This window comes from Calonectris borealis, chromosome 1, assembly GCF_964195595.1.
Source record: "Calonectris borealis chromosome 1, bCalBor7.hap1.2, whole genome shotgun sequence".
Taxonomy (NCBI): domain Eukaryota; kingdom Metazoa; phylum Chordata; class Aves; order Procellariiformes; family Procellariidae; genus Calonectris; species Calonectris borealis.
The window spans coordinates 60,494,092-60,512,458 of NC_134312.1; the positions used below are offsets into that span (position 1 = coordinate 60,494,092).

Here is an 18,367-nt window from a genome sequence, read left to right on the forward strand (position 1 = left end):
TACAAGGAATGATACATATCCTCTGGTTTAAAATTTACATAGAGTATATACAAATAAAGCTATTCTATCAAGGTGCAAGTTTATTATTCTCTGGTGTGTTCCAACGAAGATTTCTTAAAAACCTTTATACAGACCCACCAGGAGAGTTTACACAAAGTTGACATTTTGTCATAGTTCATTACGTAGGCTTTGTTCTGCAAGCTCCGTAACGGAAACTCCCATTACTTTCCTTGGAGTTCTGCCTATGTACAGGACTGGATTTGGTAGACTACAGTCATGTCTAATATAATTTCCTTGACTTCAATACATTTTTAACTGGGGTGAATTGGCACCATGTGGGTTTTTTTTTTCCAGGAAGTCATCAATCTCTGTGAAATGAAGCAGGACATGTAACTGGGCATCGGGGGGTTTGCAGTTCATGCGCCCAGTCCAGCTTTCCTTGCTTTTGATGGGACTGTGGTATGTGACGCTAGCACAGTTTGGCCCTAAGGGTATGTCTGGAAGTCCCTGGCACTATTTTACACTAGCTGACGGCAGGCAATGCCCTCAAAGAAACTTTAAAAAAAAGACCAAATGTAATTTACTGAACAGTAAACATCAAACTGATCCACTAAACAGATGGATGTGGAATGCAACTTGTCTAAAATTAGCATGGTTGATGTTTTCTTAGGCAGGTCTAAATTCATAAAAATCTTTCCCACCCCACGCAGGCCTCATTCTGCAGCGTGTAAATATATGATGCTTCTAATAAAGTCACTGGAAATGCAAAGGCTGTGATCAACGAGCAGAAGGAAAGCCTACCCTCTGCCATTTCTCTTCAGCAAAACCCTCAATATTTGTGCTACTAACTCATGTAGCATAAATACATGTTTATGATCCCTGCTGAAGTTGGGCTGCTGTGTGCAATGACAGCAGGATTTGGCCTTCAGCCTTTATGGTGTACCAATCACAACTGTGCAGATGACTGGATGGGAAATTATATCTGCTAGTGCATTAAAAAACCATACAGCCTTGCTGTAACTCCCATTAAAGATTCCCACTGACTTCATGAGAGCAAGCGAGCAGACTTTTTAACAAGTGCATATTCTCCACCACTGGAGTTAAGTTTTTAAAAAATCTTGCTCTAATACCATTTTCCTCCATTTTGCAACTTGATTATAATGAGGCGTTCAGAGCAGAGCCTTTGCACATGTCCTCTCAAGCTAAGGGAATTATTTTACACTAGAAACAAAGATCTGGTTAATTTTTCTCTTTTTCAGAGTAATACAATACTAAAAAAACCAACCTGCTGGTTTCACATGCTGCCCTGTCTTTGTACAGTGTTTACAAAATGACATCTAGCAATGACAAGTTAATCATAATCTCACTGGAGATTTTAAAAGGATCAGCATCAGACAGAATGGGGTTTAAGATAACCTAAGGTGCACTCGGAGAAGACGCTTTCAGAGTTTTCCCAACATTTATGCTAAAGACCTAATTATGTGATAGAACACATAAAGCTTTCTGATCTTGCTGACTGAATACTTTGTACTCAAGGGAAAATTATGTTCATTTTAAAAACAATAATTAAAAAAATCAGAAGAAATTAAATACAAACAGACATTTTAAAATAATGTTCAAGTTGTGGACAAAAGCTGCCCCTTCAAATTATGGCTGAGCTCCTCTATTTTTAATACATCCCTTCTGCCTCGTTTCAGAGTGCCCTCAGTTAGTGCCTTCAGTGGAACGGTTTGCTCTGCAACGCTAACAGCACCAAACAGGCAATTTTCAAAAGCATCTGACAGACTTGAGAGACTGACATCTTTGAATGAGCTACAGATGCCCGTCTGTCTTTTTGAGGAAAAATATTTGGTTCCAGAAACATTTGTTTTCCTTAGCTATACTCTTTCTCTATTGAAAAACATTTGCCATCCTATCGTCTATACTCTGACTCTCTGCTATTTTATTTTTATACGTCATAAACGGATAAGCGGAGGGGAAGAATGTTTCACCTGTACTGTCAATTGTAGATGACCTCAAACATGCCTGTGAAGCCACAAACCAGTATTTAAGCTACATCTCTGGGACGGAGGACAATCTCTCTGTGTTTGTTGACGATTACTGTTAGGTTGTGTGATCTTTCATTTGTTTCTCAATAAAAAGTGAAGTGAAACCTTCCCATAAACCCCCAACAATGGATGGCAGCAAGCAAAACTACTCTGCTAGGAAAAAACCCAACAAACTCATAACAATCGTAACAAATGCAAAACAATCATAACCGTTCCTGGGTTTGTATTACACAAATTAGGAGTCTGCCTAAAAGCTGCAAAAAATCAAGATTAGCTCGATGGTTCTGCACCATTGTAGAAAACATCTTATTTCTAGCACACCCTTTCCTCTAGTTTTCATTTTTCTCTTCAAGCTTTAACTTCAAAGACACCTCAGAGACAAGTGGGAGCGAATGTGAAGAGGGAGGGAGGAAGGAAATAGTTGTCCCACAGACAGTGCTAGCTCTTCTGTTTTTTGAGGACGCTCGCACTGGGGTTTCCCCATTCAGCTGTTGTTTTCAACAGTAAACATAAAGATACAAGACCAGCCCTTCAGAAGTGGATGACAGAGGAAGGATCTCTTCCCTGTTTAAGGATCAAGATTGTGCTTTCTAATTACAGATATGCATTTGGCTTGGAAAGTGTGAGACGTGCAAAGACTTCAAAGGTGACATAGTATGAAAGAGAGATGGCAAACAGACCTAATCTACAGACTAGAAAAATCAATGAAAAGGCTTCTAGCAATTTTAATGGGGCAAATTTCATCATGCTTTCATTTTTGGTTTGTGAATGATGTTATAGTACAATCTTAACTTGTATTTTTCCTAGAACGTTCATATATCCTTCATTTAACATGTAAATTACTTTTTGAACCTTGTATCAAATATGTATAAATGCTAAACTAGATACAAAGTGAAACCCATTTGGGAAAGTGGAGCGGAGGGAGGTTTAGCTGCACTAATGGATATTGCATTAATGCTTAGCATCAAGGAAGGCTGACTGCCATTAACAAGAAATCTCATTACAAACATGATTTCACGCCTCATAACATATCCCGTAGATCTATTTACTGTCCATCTCTCTCTCTTGAACATACAAACACACAAAGATAACTATGGACAGAAAATCCAATGCATTTCATATGCTTAACCTTTTCTTCCCAATAAAAAACCCAACACAAACCAAAAAATCACAAAGAAGCAGAAAATGCACAGCTTGGATGATAGAGAACAATGTATTTTACAATGCCACTTCTGTCCTGAGTGACTTAAGATGCCTTCCAGACTTCAACCTAATCAACAGCCTGCTCTGAGGATAACTAATGCACAAGTGGTATTACAACAAGCTCTCAGATGAGTGGGACTGAAGGATGCTGTAGTAGCCCACCTGTTACTGTGGGGGGGTGCGGGAGAATGTTCTATTTCCTGTGGGGTTTTTTTTCTGCTGCTTTTCATGACCCTGTGATTCGAAAAATGCAGGATCCAGATCCCTTTGCTGTGTGGTAGTTGGCAGAGTGAAGAGAGAGCGGGGAAAAAGAGCGTTGACTTTCTCTTGGGGCTATAAACAGCAGAGATGCATTATCCAACCTTCCACATAATGCTGAAGAGATCAGTAGAAGGAATGTCCTGCATTGCAGAGAATGGGATTTACTTATTTACTGTATGCATAATGCTTAGGCACCTCTATTCCCCATTGATTCAGCACATACGGCTGTACAGCAGCCGCAACACTCGGAGAAATACGGACAGGAAGCAACATACTGGTCAAAATGTTTGGGACTTAAAAAGGTCAAGTTTTTCTAGTATTAATTGGAATTTAGCCAGGAACGTGAAGTCAAAAAGCTCTCAGATACTTTCCTTTAGTCCTTGTATTCTTCAACAGATAAACACGAACTCGTAACTCAAGGAAGACTGTGTATTTTACCACGTCCCCAAATGGCACAATTAGTCACTGGCTTAATAATTGCAAGGCAAAAATCAGTTCCCAAGCTATTGAACCGACTGTCCCAAATTTGCCTATCACCAGTGGTGTACCCAGGCTTGACCAGGTTAAGCAGGGTATTTGATCAAGTGAATGCTTTGATGCTGGGGAAGCAGCTTTCACTCTGGTGAGACTCCAGGGGCTTCCTGTGCTCCCACCTTCCGCCCCAGGGAGGCACAGCCAGCGCTGGGGCGCAGGAGGCCTTCGACCATGCTCAGGGAGCAAATCTCAGCCCACAGATGTGCCGTGGGCTCTTTAAAAGCTACGCAGAACAGAGAGAACCAGACTTCTGAAAGGCTCATTTGAAAGCCTCTCAGGCAGTAAGCTGTAGGATAGTCAATTTATCCACTGCTGGGAAGGGGAAAGGGTAAGGCTGGACTCTCTTGAACCTGTGGCTTGAACAAGTCCAGATGTTTTGAACCATGTTCATCTGTCCCTGCCAGAACAGATGAGGTGTTAAGGCTTTGACCTTAGTTAATTAAAATGACCTCCTAACGCACTGGCTTTTTCTAAGGTGGCTGTCTTTTTTTGTGTGTCTGAACGTCTCCATTTTCTAACGCGGCTTATTTTAAACCATGAATGATTTCTGATTGGGTATTTCGGAGAGTTTTTTTCCTTGTCTTTCTTTGCTTTAGAAAGGCAATAAGAAACAAGATTGCCTCTCACTGCGCTGGGCAAAGCCGAGTAATGGAAGTTTTAATGAAAACACAGCAGCAGAGGTGATGGGAAGTGGAAAGACCAAAGTTAACCACTCACAAAGGGGTTCAGGCAAATTCGCTCTTGCAGCTGCGGCCGTGGAGATATTTATAAGGACAAAGAAAAACAACCAATTGCTAGAGCTCCACCGCCATATCTGAGCAGTGGGACCGAGCAAACCCTCAGTGTGAGCACTGAAGAGACCAGAGCCGAATGGGCTGGTTGGGGATGCCGAACAAAGGGTGGGAGATGGGGCTGCTTCCTCCTCTCCTCCTGCCCTGCCTTCTGCCCTCCCCTCCCCTTTGACTGCATGGAAACTCCGAGTTGGAGAACAAATGAAGCAGGAGATAGGGAACACTATACCTCTGAAATCCAAGGCAAAGATCTGGGTTAGACATTCAAATTCTTGCACCTAATCCTTTTCCCTTACCGAGACCTCTTCGTCAGCGTGCCATCCAACACGGACAGAAACCTGTGCCTGCTCTAAGCACGCCCGTTCACACAGTGTCATCACCTCTGCAGGATGAAAGAAAAAAAAAAAACAAGAGTAAAACTGTAAGCCCAAAGGAGGATGAAAATGCCTCTCCGAAGGAAAACAAACACCAAAATTGCTGTTCTGGTACATCATGTACAATCAGGTGGACAGATTTAGCCAGCTAAACAGCATAGCTTACAAACCACAGGATGTCTGTAGAATTTAACCTATAGAGCCAATGCAACCGCTCTCGTAAGTTGCTGCTGTGGCTCCTGGGTGTTTTAGTGACAAGCAGTCCAAGCAAAGCACAAAAAGCATCATCTACCGAGACTACACTAACTTGAAGAGAATGCGAGATACCACATTTGAACCCTCTGCATGCGCCTAAGATAAATACACACTAGGCCACCCATGGCTGTTCCATGCAAGAAGCCTTGAACCAAGCTGAAAGAATGACAATTTAATGGCAACAAAAAGACATTGAATACCCCCCTCCTATCCACACTGAGCTTGCTTCCCCAGTTCTTAGGCTCACTGAAGGCAGCTGACAAATGCCCATTAGCTTCTGCGGGTTTCCAGATTTTCCTTCTGCTTTGGGCACCGCATTTGTAATGTTTTCAGCAGCGATCTCATTGAACTCACGGATCATTGACTCACAGCTGAAGCCTCGGCTTCGCTATTTTTTGCCCTTGGAGGCCAGTTATAAATGGTAGGTCAGGTGCAATTCTACTGAAATGTGATCATCTGGTCAGAGCGGGCAGCCTCAGTTTTCACCCAGTAAAGATAACAGGCCTTACCTCAAAATAAGTAACAAGTTAAAAAATAACAAAACATTAATTTTGTTATAAATGTATGGAAGATGTGATTGGAAATGCTGTGAGTTAGAGATATAAATGCAGATGTCTAAAATCAGTGATGTTCTCGTCTGTGGGGTTTCATATATTATTTGAGTGCTATTTCAAAGCTAACTTTCTGCAAGCTAGTTTATGAAATATTAGGACAAATCCAAGCAGCTTTTTAAATGCTTATATATTTCAACATCTCTGGGCCAGGGGATGAAAGCAACCTCAGGCCCTTCGTTTCTGTAAAGCACTTGCAGAGCCTCACACGAAAGACACTTTGTCAAACTAACTTCAAGTCTTTGACTTCAGATAACTCTCATTCATCCAAAAAAAAAAAAAAATCATCCACTGACTTCAGAGGCAGCTTTAGTGAATGCAGACGTCAGGATGACATCTTTCAGCAATATTTTTAAGATGGAGCCAGCTCCTGAGGGACACTGAATACCTGCAACTGACTTCGACAAGTTCTGCAGGTTCTCAGCCTCTCCTAGGATTTAACCGTAGACAGCAGTACTAGGAATGGATTTTCTCTAGGATGGCCTGAGCCTTGCCTTGAGTATGTGGATGTATGAACTTGTAACAACAGCTATATTTTTCTTGAACAAAAAAAAAAACATTTAAACAGGCTCCTGCATACCAGAGCCCAACAGACCCAGTTGTATTGCATGCTGTATCAGAACCCTCTTCTGATTTTGGACAGGTATGGGGAGGGAAGAAGAAATGCCCTTTCTTTTTTCTCACCGCACCACCTCAGAGCAGTTTATTTCAATACAAACTGAGGATTTTCCTCCTCCTTTTCATCTTCAAAGAGCAGCACATCGTGCTACACTCTGAAACGAAACTAGACTTTCCGAAAGCCCCCAGCACACCACACACTGCAGCCCATCCAGGGCTTGTGCAACGTTTCGTATGAAGCCAGCGGCCAGTGGATCATCAATACAAAAAAGCTGAGTGTCAAAAGCAGTATGTGGAGGATTCAGCAAGCAGCTTCCCTTAGTGCCAATAGGAGCCTGGCTACTAAGCCTTCACACCTCTTTAAAGATGTTTCCTCTGTCTTTAATAGACATTTGCACAGATCTACTCCGAAGCTGAGCCCAAGCAGGCAAAAGTTTTAGCTGGGGGAAAAACGTCTTAGCAGTTACAAAGCTGGCCCTTTTCCAGAACGGAGAGCATCTGGCCACCAGCTGTGTTCAGAGGACAGCAGGCGTGAGGAATAGATTGGGGGAAAATCTGAGAAATAAGCAGACAGTGCTGAAATTTGTCGTGAAAAGAATACCAGCCTTCCTCTGATGTCCAAAACCTTTGCCCTCCTACATTCCCCATCCTTTTCTCTTCCCAGCTCTCAAGCCAATTATTGGAAAATTGCCCATTCAGGAGAACACAGATACCCTTTCTGGGCTTGGGAAGGGATACAGCAGGGCTCTAGAGTAAAAAAACTGGGAAGTGTGGAAACTGGCAGCATGTGAGGCGAAGTGGAAATGTAAGGAAATTCTGGAAACTAAGGGAGGACCTTGTAGAGAGGCAGAAGGAAAGACTTGCAGTGAGGCAGGGGCAGGATGCCTGTAAGTCCTCAAATATTACAGCAGTGGATTAGTATAAAAAAGACAGATGGAAAGGAACTGAAACAGCCCTTCACTCATTACCAGCTGGAAAGTTACAATTTAAAACAAAAAAAAAGAAAATCACAAGTTTTTCTAAGGATGGTGTATTTTTTTCCATTTCACCTAGATTGCAGGCAATATTTTCCCTCAAAATTTGTAAATTATCGCAACTCATACAAAGACTAAAGAAGCAGAAGGCTTTTTATTTCTAAGATAATTACACCATCTCTCTAAAAAATGCTAATAAAATGCTCTGCTGGAAGGAGCCTTATCTGATAGGGATGGTATTCATGGGCACCCACTGAAACTCACACTGCTTTTTAGATTAAATTGACAACAGAGCCCTTCCCCCCAGCCCCAGATTAATGGAATGAAGAATCCATGCATGAAGCCACATATAATAAAGCTTGGGAGATTATGAAACAGGCTAGAAGACAGGATCAGAATTGCAATTGATCTTGATGAAGTGGGGAAATTGCCCCAATTAAAGCAGAATAAATTTAATAAAGACAAGTTGAAAGTGTTATACTTTGGAAGGTGTAGTAAACAAATGCACAGATAAAAATGGGAACTCCTGGGAAAGCAGCAGTGAATCACCCAGGAATTATAACAGAAGACAGACTAGATCAAAGTCAGCCATGGGACGTTCTTCTAGAAAATATTCCGGGATATATTTTCTGATATGCTGTACATAAACCTCAGGAGACAGTTACTCTGCTTTGCTTGTTACTGTATAAAATCCCTGCTGGAGTACTGCATTTTGGGGAAACTGGGGAATGACAGCAAAACTCAGAGACCTAGAAAAAACTAGCAAAGGGACTAGGAAAGACTTATACTAGTGAGGAAAGTAGGGTAGTTCCTCTTATACGCAGAATGATCTTGTAAGATCGTCTGTTCTTCCTGTCACTCAGGACTTGAAGGAGAAGTGGCTCGATTTGCAGTAAAGAAATTCCAAAGAGTCTCTCAGGAAAACCTTCCGATTATGAGGCTAGTGAAGATCATGGATCCCTGTCACTGGACGTTTCAAGAGCCTGCAAGCTGCAACATTGTCTGCTGTGGTTCAGCCAGACCTCACCTGGCCTCATGGCAGGAGAGGTGGACTAAAATCGCAGTTTTCAAACTCTGGTCTGTGGATCCACAAAGGTCTGCTGACTACTTCCAGGAGAAATGAATGCCAGGGTTATACAGGGGCTGGCTCTTCTGCTGGCAGAAGTGATGGGGGTCACAGGTCAAAAAAGAATTGAAAGTCATGATTTTTTTTTTTAAGGTTCCTTTCAGCTATGCATCTATGTTTTTGGGATTACCAATGTTTTGAAAGGCAAAAGTTATTCCCTCATAAATCAATAGCGGCAATCCCTTCCTGTAACAGCTTTGAATGATAGGTTCTTGGAGCTTGTTCTCTCCCACCGTTTGGTAGAGACCAGCAAAGCAGATCTCGCGCCAGCGGTGGGTGCCACGCTTTCTGTTGTGCTCAGCCACCCAGATTCACAAGCCCCCGAAGGAGCAACGGGACGCACACGTGCGGGGGCCGACGCAGCTCTGCTGGCAGACTTGCGCGGTGTGTGTTTGGAGGCAGCTGCGCTCTGTCGCTAGAGCCTTTAGCTCGTGTTTGCCTTGGAGTGTCCAAACACGATGACCACTCAGTTCATGTGCAGCCACCAGAGGACATACTAAGCCCTTTATCTCTGAAAGAAAACCAGTAAACGTTACCACAGATACTCTCAACTCATCAGAATAACGACTAGCACAGAGTTATCAGTGTTTCCTTCCTAATGAGTCCCAGGCAGGTTCCTACAAATGCTCAAAAGACATCACCTTCCGGGGCAGCCTGTGCACACAGGACTCCACCTCCCCTTACACCAAAGCACAGTGTTTGAGCTAGAAACAGGGGCACAACACCTGTGGCTACCGTTATTGCATCAGGCACCAGACTGCCTATCCACAGGTACACCTGTGGGCATGTTTCCCAGATAAAGCTATTTTGCCTATGGATATATGCGTATGCAGCTCCTGATGACTTCGCTGGGCACTATGCAGGTACGCAAGGGAAGAATTTTCATCTCATGACTACTGTTTGAAAAACTTTGCTGTTTTAAACCATGTGGCTTCGGGGTGAGGTCTGCTCCTATCTATTTATCACTGGCATGGAAGGATGGGTTTCCATGGATGAGGAGGCACACCGAACGACAACAAGCACCCCTGCCTGTTGCTGTTGCATCAACCATGGTCTTGCTTCTCTAAGATCACAACATTCACACAGAAGTTGCAATTACCTAAATGTTCCAGACAACATCTTGTGTGAACATCTACTAAGCAGAAAAAAAAAGTCTAGTTGACTGACATGCTGTGTCTCTGCGACATTAGTGGCAATTTAGACATTTTTGTAATTTGTTGCAGAAACTGTAGAGGCTTTAAAAGACCAAGCACACAGGAGGATTTACACCTCAGAGTCATAAACCAGCTTTCTACCATGTTGATAACTAAAGCCAAAACTGTGTTCTCTGAGCATGCCAAAAGCTATCAACATGGAAGAGCACCCGACGTAGATACTTCAACAAAAGAACAAGAGGTTAACATGCACTGTCAAAATAAAACTTCTAAAGTCTATGAACTGGGCACAGTTTCTGAATGGCATGCTAGAAAATAAATATATTAATGTCACTTTGCCATGGAGAAGGCAACATTTTTGCCTACGTCTTGCTGTGGTTTTCAGAGACAGAGCATCAGGAATGTTGTGGCACGTAGCAGATTTGTCTTGCTAACAATATGCTGCAAAATAAACGAAGCTTTGACATTCAATCACACCCCCCATGCCACCCCACCCAAACCCTGCATTGTAGATAACCTATACATTCTCAGGATACAGTGAGAAATCATTCTATAGTACATATTTAATTATAATTTTCAAAAGTCTAACTCGGACACAATCTCTGGCCAGTAGCAAAGTATCGACACATTACTGAAGTAAAGATCTGTTATTATCCCTTCACTGTAACAAACAGAAATCAGCATCTCGAGAAGGGTCTCCAGGGGTATCATATCACAACTAATTGCACCAAATTAAAAAATATGCTAATTTCACAAATGAAGTTTGACAAGAAGTAACATTGCATTTGTCTTGGCGAAACGAAGCACGAACGTAACATTTCACAGGTACAGTTACCATGCAAATGCATGTTGAGTTTGTCATTGTTTTTAACCCCAAATCACGAGTAGCATGCAGTTCTCCTGCCTCCCCCCCAACTACTGTATTAGAGATAGTCTGGGTAATATACTCTTCGGTGTAACCATAGCCTGTTAGGCAAGATTATACCACCCTAGGAAAGAATACAAGCAAAACTTGATCATATGTATGTTTACACAATGTACATTTTACCATTTAAAAAAACAAAACATGTTACATAGATTCTCAAACACAGCTCTGTCGAAAATGAAATTTCAAGCTTAAGAAATAGTTTTTAAACTACAAGGCCACCCCATTATTTGTTATGAACAATTTAAAAAGTTCCCACCCCTAAAAATCTGCCAGTATATTTCCTCAGCTGTAACAGTCTTACCCACTCTCTAATACAGTTGATCTTTGCTTGACAGCAATAACAGTTCTTACATTTCTTAAATGCACGAGATAACGGACTCCAGGATAGATATAGTTCTTAAATGTGTAACACTGGAACAAAACCACCTTAAATGATTAATCGGTCAATTTGGGTGTTCCCTGGCACCACCGCTCAGGCGGGGGCTTCTGCTGCTCGCTGATGTGAGTTCCGGATTTTGTTGGCATGGAGCTCCACGACCACGTGTGTGTGTGTGTGTGTCTGTGTTCAGAATTTAAGTAAAACAGCAACTCACTGGATACTCTTGTAGCCCATTTGCTCAAAAACACGGAGGAGCTTTGTTTTTTGTATTCCCTCATCCAAATGGGGCTGCAGCCCCAGCGCAGCACCTTTGGCCAACACAGAACCATTTGGATGCGAAGTAGAATTTTTTAATATTTTGTTTTTGTAGTCGTTTAAGCAACTGCAACAGGTTTAAGCAACTGCAACAGCAGACTTAACTTGCAGGGTCTTTATTAGAGGGTTACCGTCTTCCTCAGCTTTATACAATGGAGCCCTTTGAAGAAGACAAATGAATTGACTGAATCCTTGTGGCCAACGTCCTCTGTAAGTCCTGTAGTACATTTTGACCAGACGTTTCTCCGTTCTTGTCATACAACAGCTGTTTGAAAGCTTCGTTTTCAATGAGGACCATCATATTTTTTAGAAAGTAGCCTTCACAATAGGAAGATAGTTCCGTGACTCCGAGAAACTACAAGAAGTGAAATTAGAGAAAAATAACCATTCTGATAAAACCCACTCAACAAATACAGTGCATAAGAGCTGCACACAAACAAATACGCAAACTAAGCCTTTGAGACAGGCACAGTAACACTAACAGATATATATGTGGGAGGGGAAGGAGTTAATCAAACAGATTTTTACACTGATGATTCTGGTCACAATTCCGTGTTATAAGGCCATGGCTGTTAAGGAAACAAACTTCAGGGCTGAAGCTTTGCTCCCTTGGAAATTAGTGGGAGTTTTACCACAGAGTTCACTAGACCCATGATTTCATGCTAGAAGTTACAGCCTAAAACTATAGGTTTGGGACAACTTACTACAGACCAAGTTTAATGAATGCCATCCTTAGCAAGGATGGGACACATGACCTGTCATGCGAAGTTTCATGCTTCAAGGAATCTTTGGAGGAGAAATGGAGGTTTGCAGAGCATGTGGTTTGGGGGTGTCAGTATCCCCTTACACTGAACCATGTCGGGATAATAGGCAGGCATACTGTAATGTGTGAGGAAACCTTAACTGCGTGAGCAAAAATGGATGAGCAAACCTTAAATGACCCATACTGGCCATCTGATGGGTGACCTGTACTGGTCATCACCCATGGCTAGATCCTGCGGTCATACAAGAAGTATAGCCATGATATTCCACTATAGGTGTAATTATAAGCCATGCAAGTGTAGAAAGCAGTGCTCAGCCCATCCTCCTGCCCAGGTAAGCTCCTGCTGGGTCCAAGCTCTGACTAAAGCAGGAACCTTTGGCTGTGAGGTGCAGCCTGAAGGGCCAGAACTGCTGGGGCATTGCATAGCTTTGCGTCCAGACTGAAACAGCTACACAGCAGTGTTGCCCACCACCACCTTAACATCACGTTTGGAATTAAGGATGGAAATTGCTAAAAAGATAAATAAATTGAAAAAAAATAGAAAAAAAACCCAAAACAGATTAGGGCTAGGTAGGATCTGTCTTCCCAAAGAAAATGAATGAGTTTAACTTAATTTCAAACCATGCAAGTTTTCATCACATTGTAAGTGCATTATTTTGCACCTGTATGTGAGAGCATATGTGTGAATCTGTATTCTTCTCCGAAATCCCATTCATCCCTATTCATTATTTCAATATATTTACGACATTGAGGAAATAATGTACTTTTGTTTTCTTTTTCAGATTTGTTCTGAGGCCCAGATTGCAATCTGTGCAAGTGCTGAGTTTTTTAGGCATGTATTTGAAACTGCAAATGATTTTGTTGGGAGTTTGGAGGCAATCATGTAAAACACAACTGGTATCTAGTGATAACTAATCAATCACCATTATAAATCCAATTTGCCCAGTTACTTCATTTCTTTCTGGAAGTAAAGAACAGTGACAAAGGCTTTGAAAAATGAAACCCTTAAAGTGATACTAATCAAATGACTGCCTTTGTAGATGTCACAATTTTAAGAATGGAAACCCCATAGGGATGCCACAGTTGATTTTAATACTCTCAGTTCAGCTTTTAAATTGTAAATGTGACCAAAACCACATTGTCTCACCTTCCTACCAGTACTTCACCTCTTTAACACAGGGTCTCAATCTCTTGTTCCTACAGCTCCTTTTACACAGCTTACCACCTTGCTAAACACTGTTCTACATCCTAGGCCCCCACAGATAGCTTTCCAAATCTGTGCTCACTTCATGCTATGCTTCCACCAAATCATCTCTCTCCTCAATCATGACAAAGACTGTGCTCTGTGTGTGTCTGGGCCAACCTGCTCGCACATCCCCATCTGGAAAAGGCGAGGTCTCAGCATCGCCTCAGTTCCTGCAGGTGCAGCTGAGCTTGCAAAGTAGCAAGGACTAGAAACAGTACCTACAACAGGAGCAAGATATTCAAAACCTACTCCTGGCTGACGTGGTGGTTCCTGGCTTCAGTGCCTGCTCACCTTATTCCCATCCTCACTGTGGTCTAACATGAGCTTCTTCCACACTTCAGAGAGCAACATGGAAAGGCAGACGGTTGGCTGGCACGCTGTGCTCGAACTGCCTGTGAGCTCCCCTGGCTCATCAGGACCATCTGGCCTCTTCCGCCATATACCATTATCTCGTGTTCATGTAACAAACAAACGAAGCTACTGTGTGACGGAAGCACTCTGGGCAGAACGATCTGTGCTCAGATTAATCACCTGCACATCACACAGACCAGGAGCAAAAAGACAGAACGTCTTCTCAGCTCTGTAGAGAGTGTAATAGAGAGGTATCTGAACTAGTTTTAAATGTGCTAGTTCAGGTCCTGGAAACCTTCTAGCTATAGCAGTATGAAACTTAGCCCGGGTATTTACTGGAAGCAGGGTAAATTAGCCCATGCAGAGCTCTAGTGTGATGTGGCTTAACCTATTCCAGAAGTCAAGATTTCATTCACAAGTAGCTTGGCTATCTCTGCAATGCACTATCCATGTCAGTGCAAACATGACCCTGGCCGTAAAAGCCTCCCAAGTACACCGTTTCCACTGAGATACAGGCACAGAGAACTTGCAGGCTGGGGCCCTTGCAGGCAAACAAGGAGCTGAATTTAGCCACTGGATTTGTTCAGTCCCAGCATCGGCAGCATACAAGTTCCTCAGACAGGTTTAAAGCTCAGTGTAAGAACATTCTTCAATCAGGATGTAAATAACAGCCACATTTCAGAATTTGAAAAAAACATGTGATTTTAAAACAAAATTATTCGTTTTACTTTTAGTAACAGTAATACAAATCAGGAAGTTCCCACATGAGCTAGAAGATAAATCAAATATTTTTCAAAAGATTCCTGCACTGCTGATTTTTTTTTCCTATTACAACAAAGAGACCTGCAGATATACCTCATTTCTTACTCATTTTATAGGTGGAACTTTATGCTATTTCAAACACTGATTGCGTGTTATCTGTACACCAAGACCTAACATTACTACTCTCTGTAGGCAATACCCGATGATGAGAATGGAGGTCAGATCTGCAGGGGTTTGGAGCAATCTGCAGGATTACTCTGTTCAATCAAACCTCCATGTCACGCTGCACTATTTTATCTTTCATATAGACCAGGTAAGTTATAGAAAAAAAATCATCTAAGGAATGCTTTAAAAATATTTCATTGCAACTATTTGTGTATCATTTCCATCTTCCAAGTGAAAGTCTAACTACTAAGCACACAAGAGGAGCAGAAAAACTGAAACTAATCAATGTGGCAACCACCTCCATCAATGAGCGAAAATAGGTTTTCTAGGTCAAAAAATGCCATGCTTTTATGCCTAATGACTTAGGCCCCCTCATAAGCTAAGTAAATAATTTGATTCCGATAAGAAGCTGCAAATCTCTCCTCTCCAAGACATAAAATTCTCATTACCATTCTTGCACAGCTCGGAGACGTTGCACTTTGACAACGTGGCATTTTTATATATTGACAAGCTGTCACCAGCATTGAGTGTATCACCCCAGTGGGCTTCAGGCAGGAGGAAACAGGAAATTGTAAAGGGAAAATGCAGCTTGGAAGGTGAAAGAGGTATCTTACTCCGTTAGGTGATTCCTCTTGAATAACTCAGCAGTTTGGTTTGCCATGGTAAGGGATAGGTCTGCCACATGGTGGTACACTCAAATTGAGTTTGAAGCACTTAGAGAAGGGGGTGAGCAGTTGCCACAGATGCTCTTACCCTACATGATCTAGGACCGTCACTATACTAGGTACCTATTAGCCACTCAGTCCCAGTAAATAATAAATCTTAAATAAATAACAAACTATCACTACTTATCATAAAACTGACCTACGAGTATGACGACAGACACATAACATGCAAGCATATGTGGTTATTTTTACCTTGGCATGATTATAAATATCCACGCAGTTTTCTGTATTAATGCTTTTTGCGCAAATGATCTCACAGTGTCGTTGTAAAGCTTCAAGCTGGAAAAATTTAGCAGCAGAGAGAAGCTAAAAGAAAAAAAGGCAAGGAAAAAAATAGTCAAAACTGCTGAGTGATACAGAATCAGAGCTTGCTTCTTTACTGTTTCATTCTATTTTTTTCTCTGCCCCTGCTTCAGTTACCGTGAAAGTACTGACAAACAGTCAGAATGAGAAGGTTGCTTCAACCCTTGCAGTCCCCTCTAGATCACTCTGTGGGAAGCTGTACAGAGAGAGACCACCACAGGCTGCTCAGGTCCACGTGCTGACTTTGGGATGGGGTGGGGGGATGTGTGTGAGAGAGAAAAAGGAAATGGCAGCTTGGAGCATCTTTGGTCACTTTGCAAACATGACTCTGCAAGGAGGGATCTGCAATTACGTTCCAGGAAAAAAATGTTCTGGTTCAACCGCTCCCCAAGCTCTGGCTGAAACAGAGCACCTGGGCTGGATGTGGGGATGTCAGAAGGGCCAGGACCAAGGGTGTAGAGGAATTCAAACCAGATGATGATAACCACCCTAGGAGTCTTAAAAATCTAGAGAGGCAATAAACCTCAAATCCGTCACCTCAGCAGGCTCAAGGAAATGGAGTCAGATCTCCATATGCTCCTTGCTCTAGCTCGCGAGCAGCGGTAAGGTCATGTCTAGGCCACGGGCACTGGAACACTGTCTGGCTCCACGTTACTCCAAGGAGTGGGTGCACAGCAGGATACGATGCAAAGGTGGGAACCAGCTCGGTGCGAGGCACTGCCCAGTAACACTCACGTTAGTGTCATGTGTCTGTGTCACTGCACTACCACGGCTCTCGTGCCATCAGGACTCAAGCTGACCTCCCTCTTTGGCCCTGCATCCACCCTATGGATATACTACCTGGACTGGCACTGCCTTGGGATCTCTGCATGCCAACTGTACGCTGTGAGCATGACCGGAGCCTGTAGGGTGAAAATGGCTTAAATTTTGAGTTCTCCAACTGATTTCAGTAGTGCTAGGATTTCCTCTATTGCCCCCTTTCTGTCCTTTTACAGCTGAGAAAATGAATTTCATTTTCCGTCTTTCCATGATAGGTCATCGCCTTTGGCTCTCTGCTCTGGCTTAGGAAGCAGATTGGGGTTCTTCATTGCTTGACACCTTGCTCTAACCCAGCCAGGTCTCTCAGGCCAAGCTGTTCAGTTGTTTAGGCATTTATACGGTCCTTATCATCTAGGACTGCATGACAAAAAGCTATCATCTGGTGAATCCCAAAAGGGCTCTCATGCCGCTAGGTAGGAGCGCTGGGGAACAAAACCTTGAAACTTCCATGACATTATTCTGACTTCTCCTATGCAGTCCGCTCAAGCTCTGCTTTAATCCCATAAATAAATCCAAGTGCTGGAAATCTGCAGTGCTGATGTGATAGCAGCCAGCTGGCCCCAATTATGAATTGCAGCAAAGATTTCTGTGGAGTATTTCTGGTGCTTCTTGTTATCATATTTGTAATAAGGCAAGTTGCTAAATGCAGTTTTCAAAGATAAAGCCAAATCCTATTCCAGCTGCCTCTGTGGCTCAAGCAGTCACGTGCTGGTTTGTAATTACTTTAAACTGTGAGGAACCGTGGCCAGATCTGTTATCAACAGATCAATCAATCAGTCATACATTCTTGAGTCACAGAAGTTTTGAGATGTCGCAAAAGTAGAGCAAGCAGCCAGCTGAACTGCAGCACAAGCTTTTTAACAGCCTAGGTGATAACACACGCATGCCTATAAAGCCGTTGCACTGCCTAGTCTGAGACTCCTTATTTCAGAAAGGGTTAGAAATTCAGGATCTTCTTTCAAAACCACGAGTGAAATAGAGAATCAGTGACCTTTTCCTTCAAAGCTCAGAATGTCAATGCGGGTATGCTTAGTCAAAAATCCACTGCCTGCATTGGAGAGGGATAATTTCGGTCCTGTCTAGTTCCATCCTATGGCTGCCAGCAGGGTTGGTACAGTTGTCCCTGTACCCATCAGAATTGATTCACCCTGGCCACTCCTATCCCAAAGAAGAGTCGCTCCCAGTTTCTGGTTAGCAGTACTTTGGTAAAAGCCAAGCCTCGCATGGGTACCCCAGACAGTAGTGTCATAGGGACAGCCTAATGTAGGCAACAATAAAACATCGTGGTGGCAGACTATAATCTGTACACTGATGATTACCAGCTGTTTAAGTAGCTCTGATTTTAGTATTTACTGTCCCGTATTCTTTCTGGCTGCCATAATTTGGTGATTGTCAACAGGAAAACTCCCTGAATGACTATCAAGACTTTGCTCAAATATCTCTTAGTTCTATATAGTTGGAGTTGTTAGGCTGATCATAGCTGGCGATGACAGCACACAGTATTTGGAAGAGGATGACTTAACATCCATACAGGTTGTGGATGTGTAGCTATACTGAAGGCTCAGTCAGCTCCAGTTGGCTTGGTTTGGCTTTCGCAAATGGGCACAATGGCACGGGGAACGGAGAACGGGGCAAAGAAGTCTCTGTATCTCAGGGAGCAGC

General features: G+C 42.7%; 1 protein-coding gene across 2 annotated transcripts in view; it reads right to left on the reverse strand.

Moving 5' to 3' along the window:
* Positions 1 to 10,499: 10,499 nt before the first annotated feature.
* ABTB3 (ankyrin repeat and BTB domain containing 3) overlaps positions 10,500 to 18,367 on the reverse strand; it is a 179,175-nt gene continuing 171,307 nt past the window's right edge. For both annotated transcript variants that reach the window (XM_075156630.1, XM_075156621.1), the window contains 2 exons: positions 15,776 to 15,889; positions 10,500 to 11,926 (listed from right to left, as the gene is read on the reverse strand). In XM_075156630.1, the coding sequence (XP_075012731.1) occupies positions 11,717 to 11,926; positions 15,776 to 15,889 (324 nt within the window). In that variant the 3' untranslated portion in view covers positions 10,500 to 11,716. The remainder of the gene's footprint in view (positions 11,927 to 15,775; positions 15,890 to 18,367) is intronic.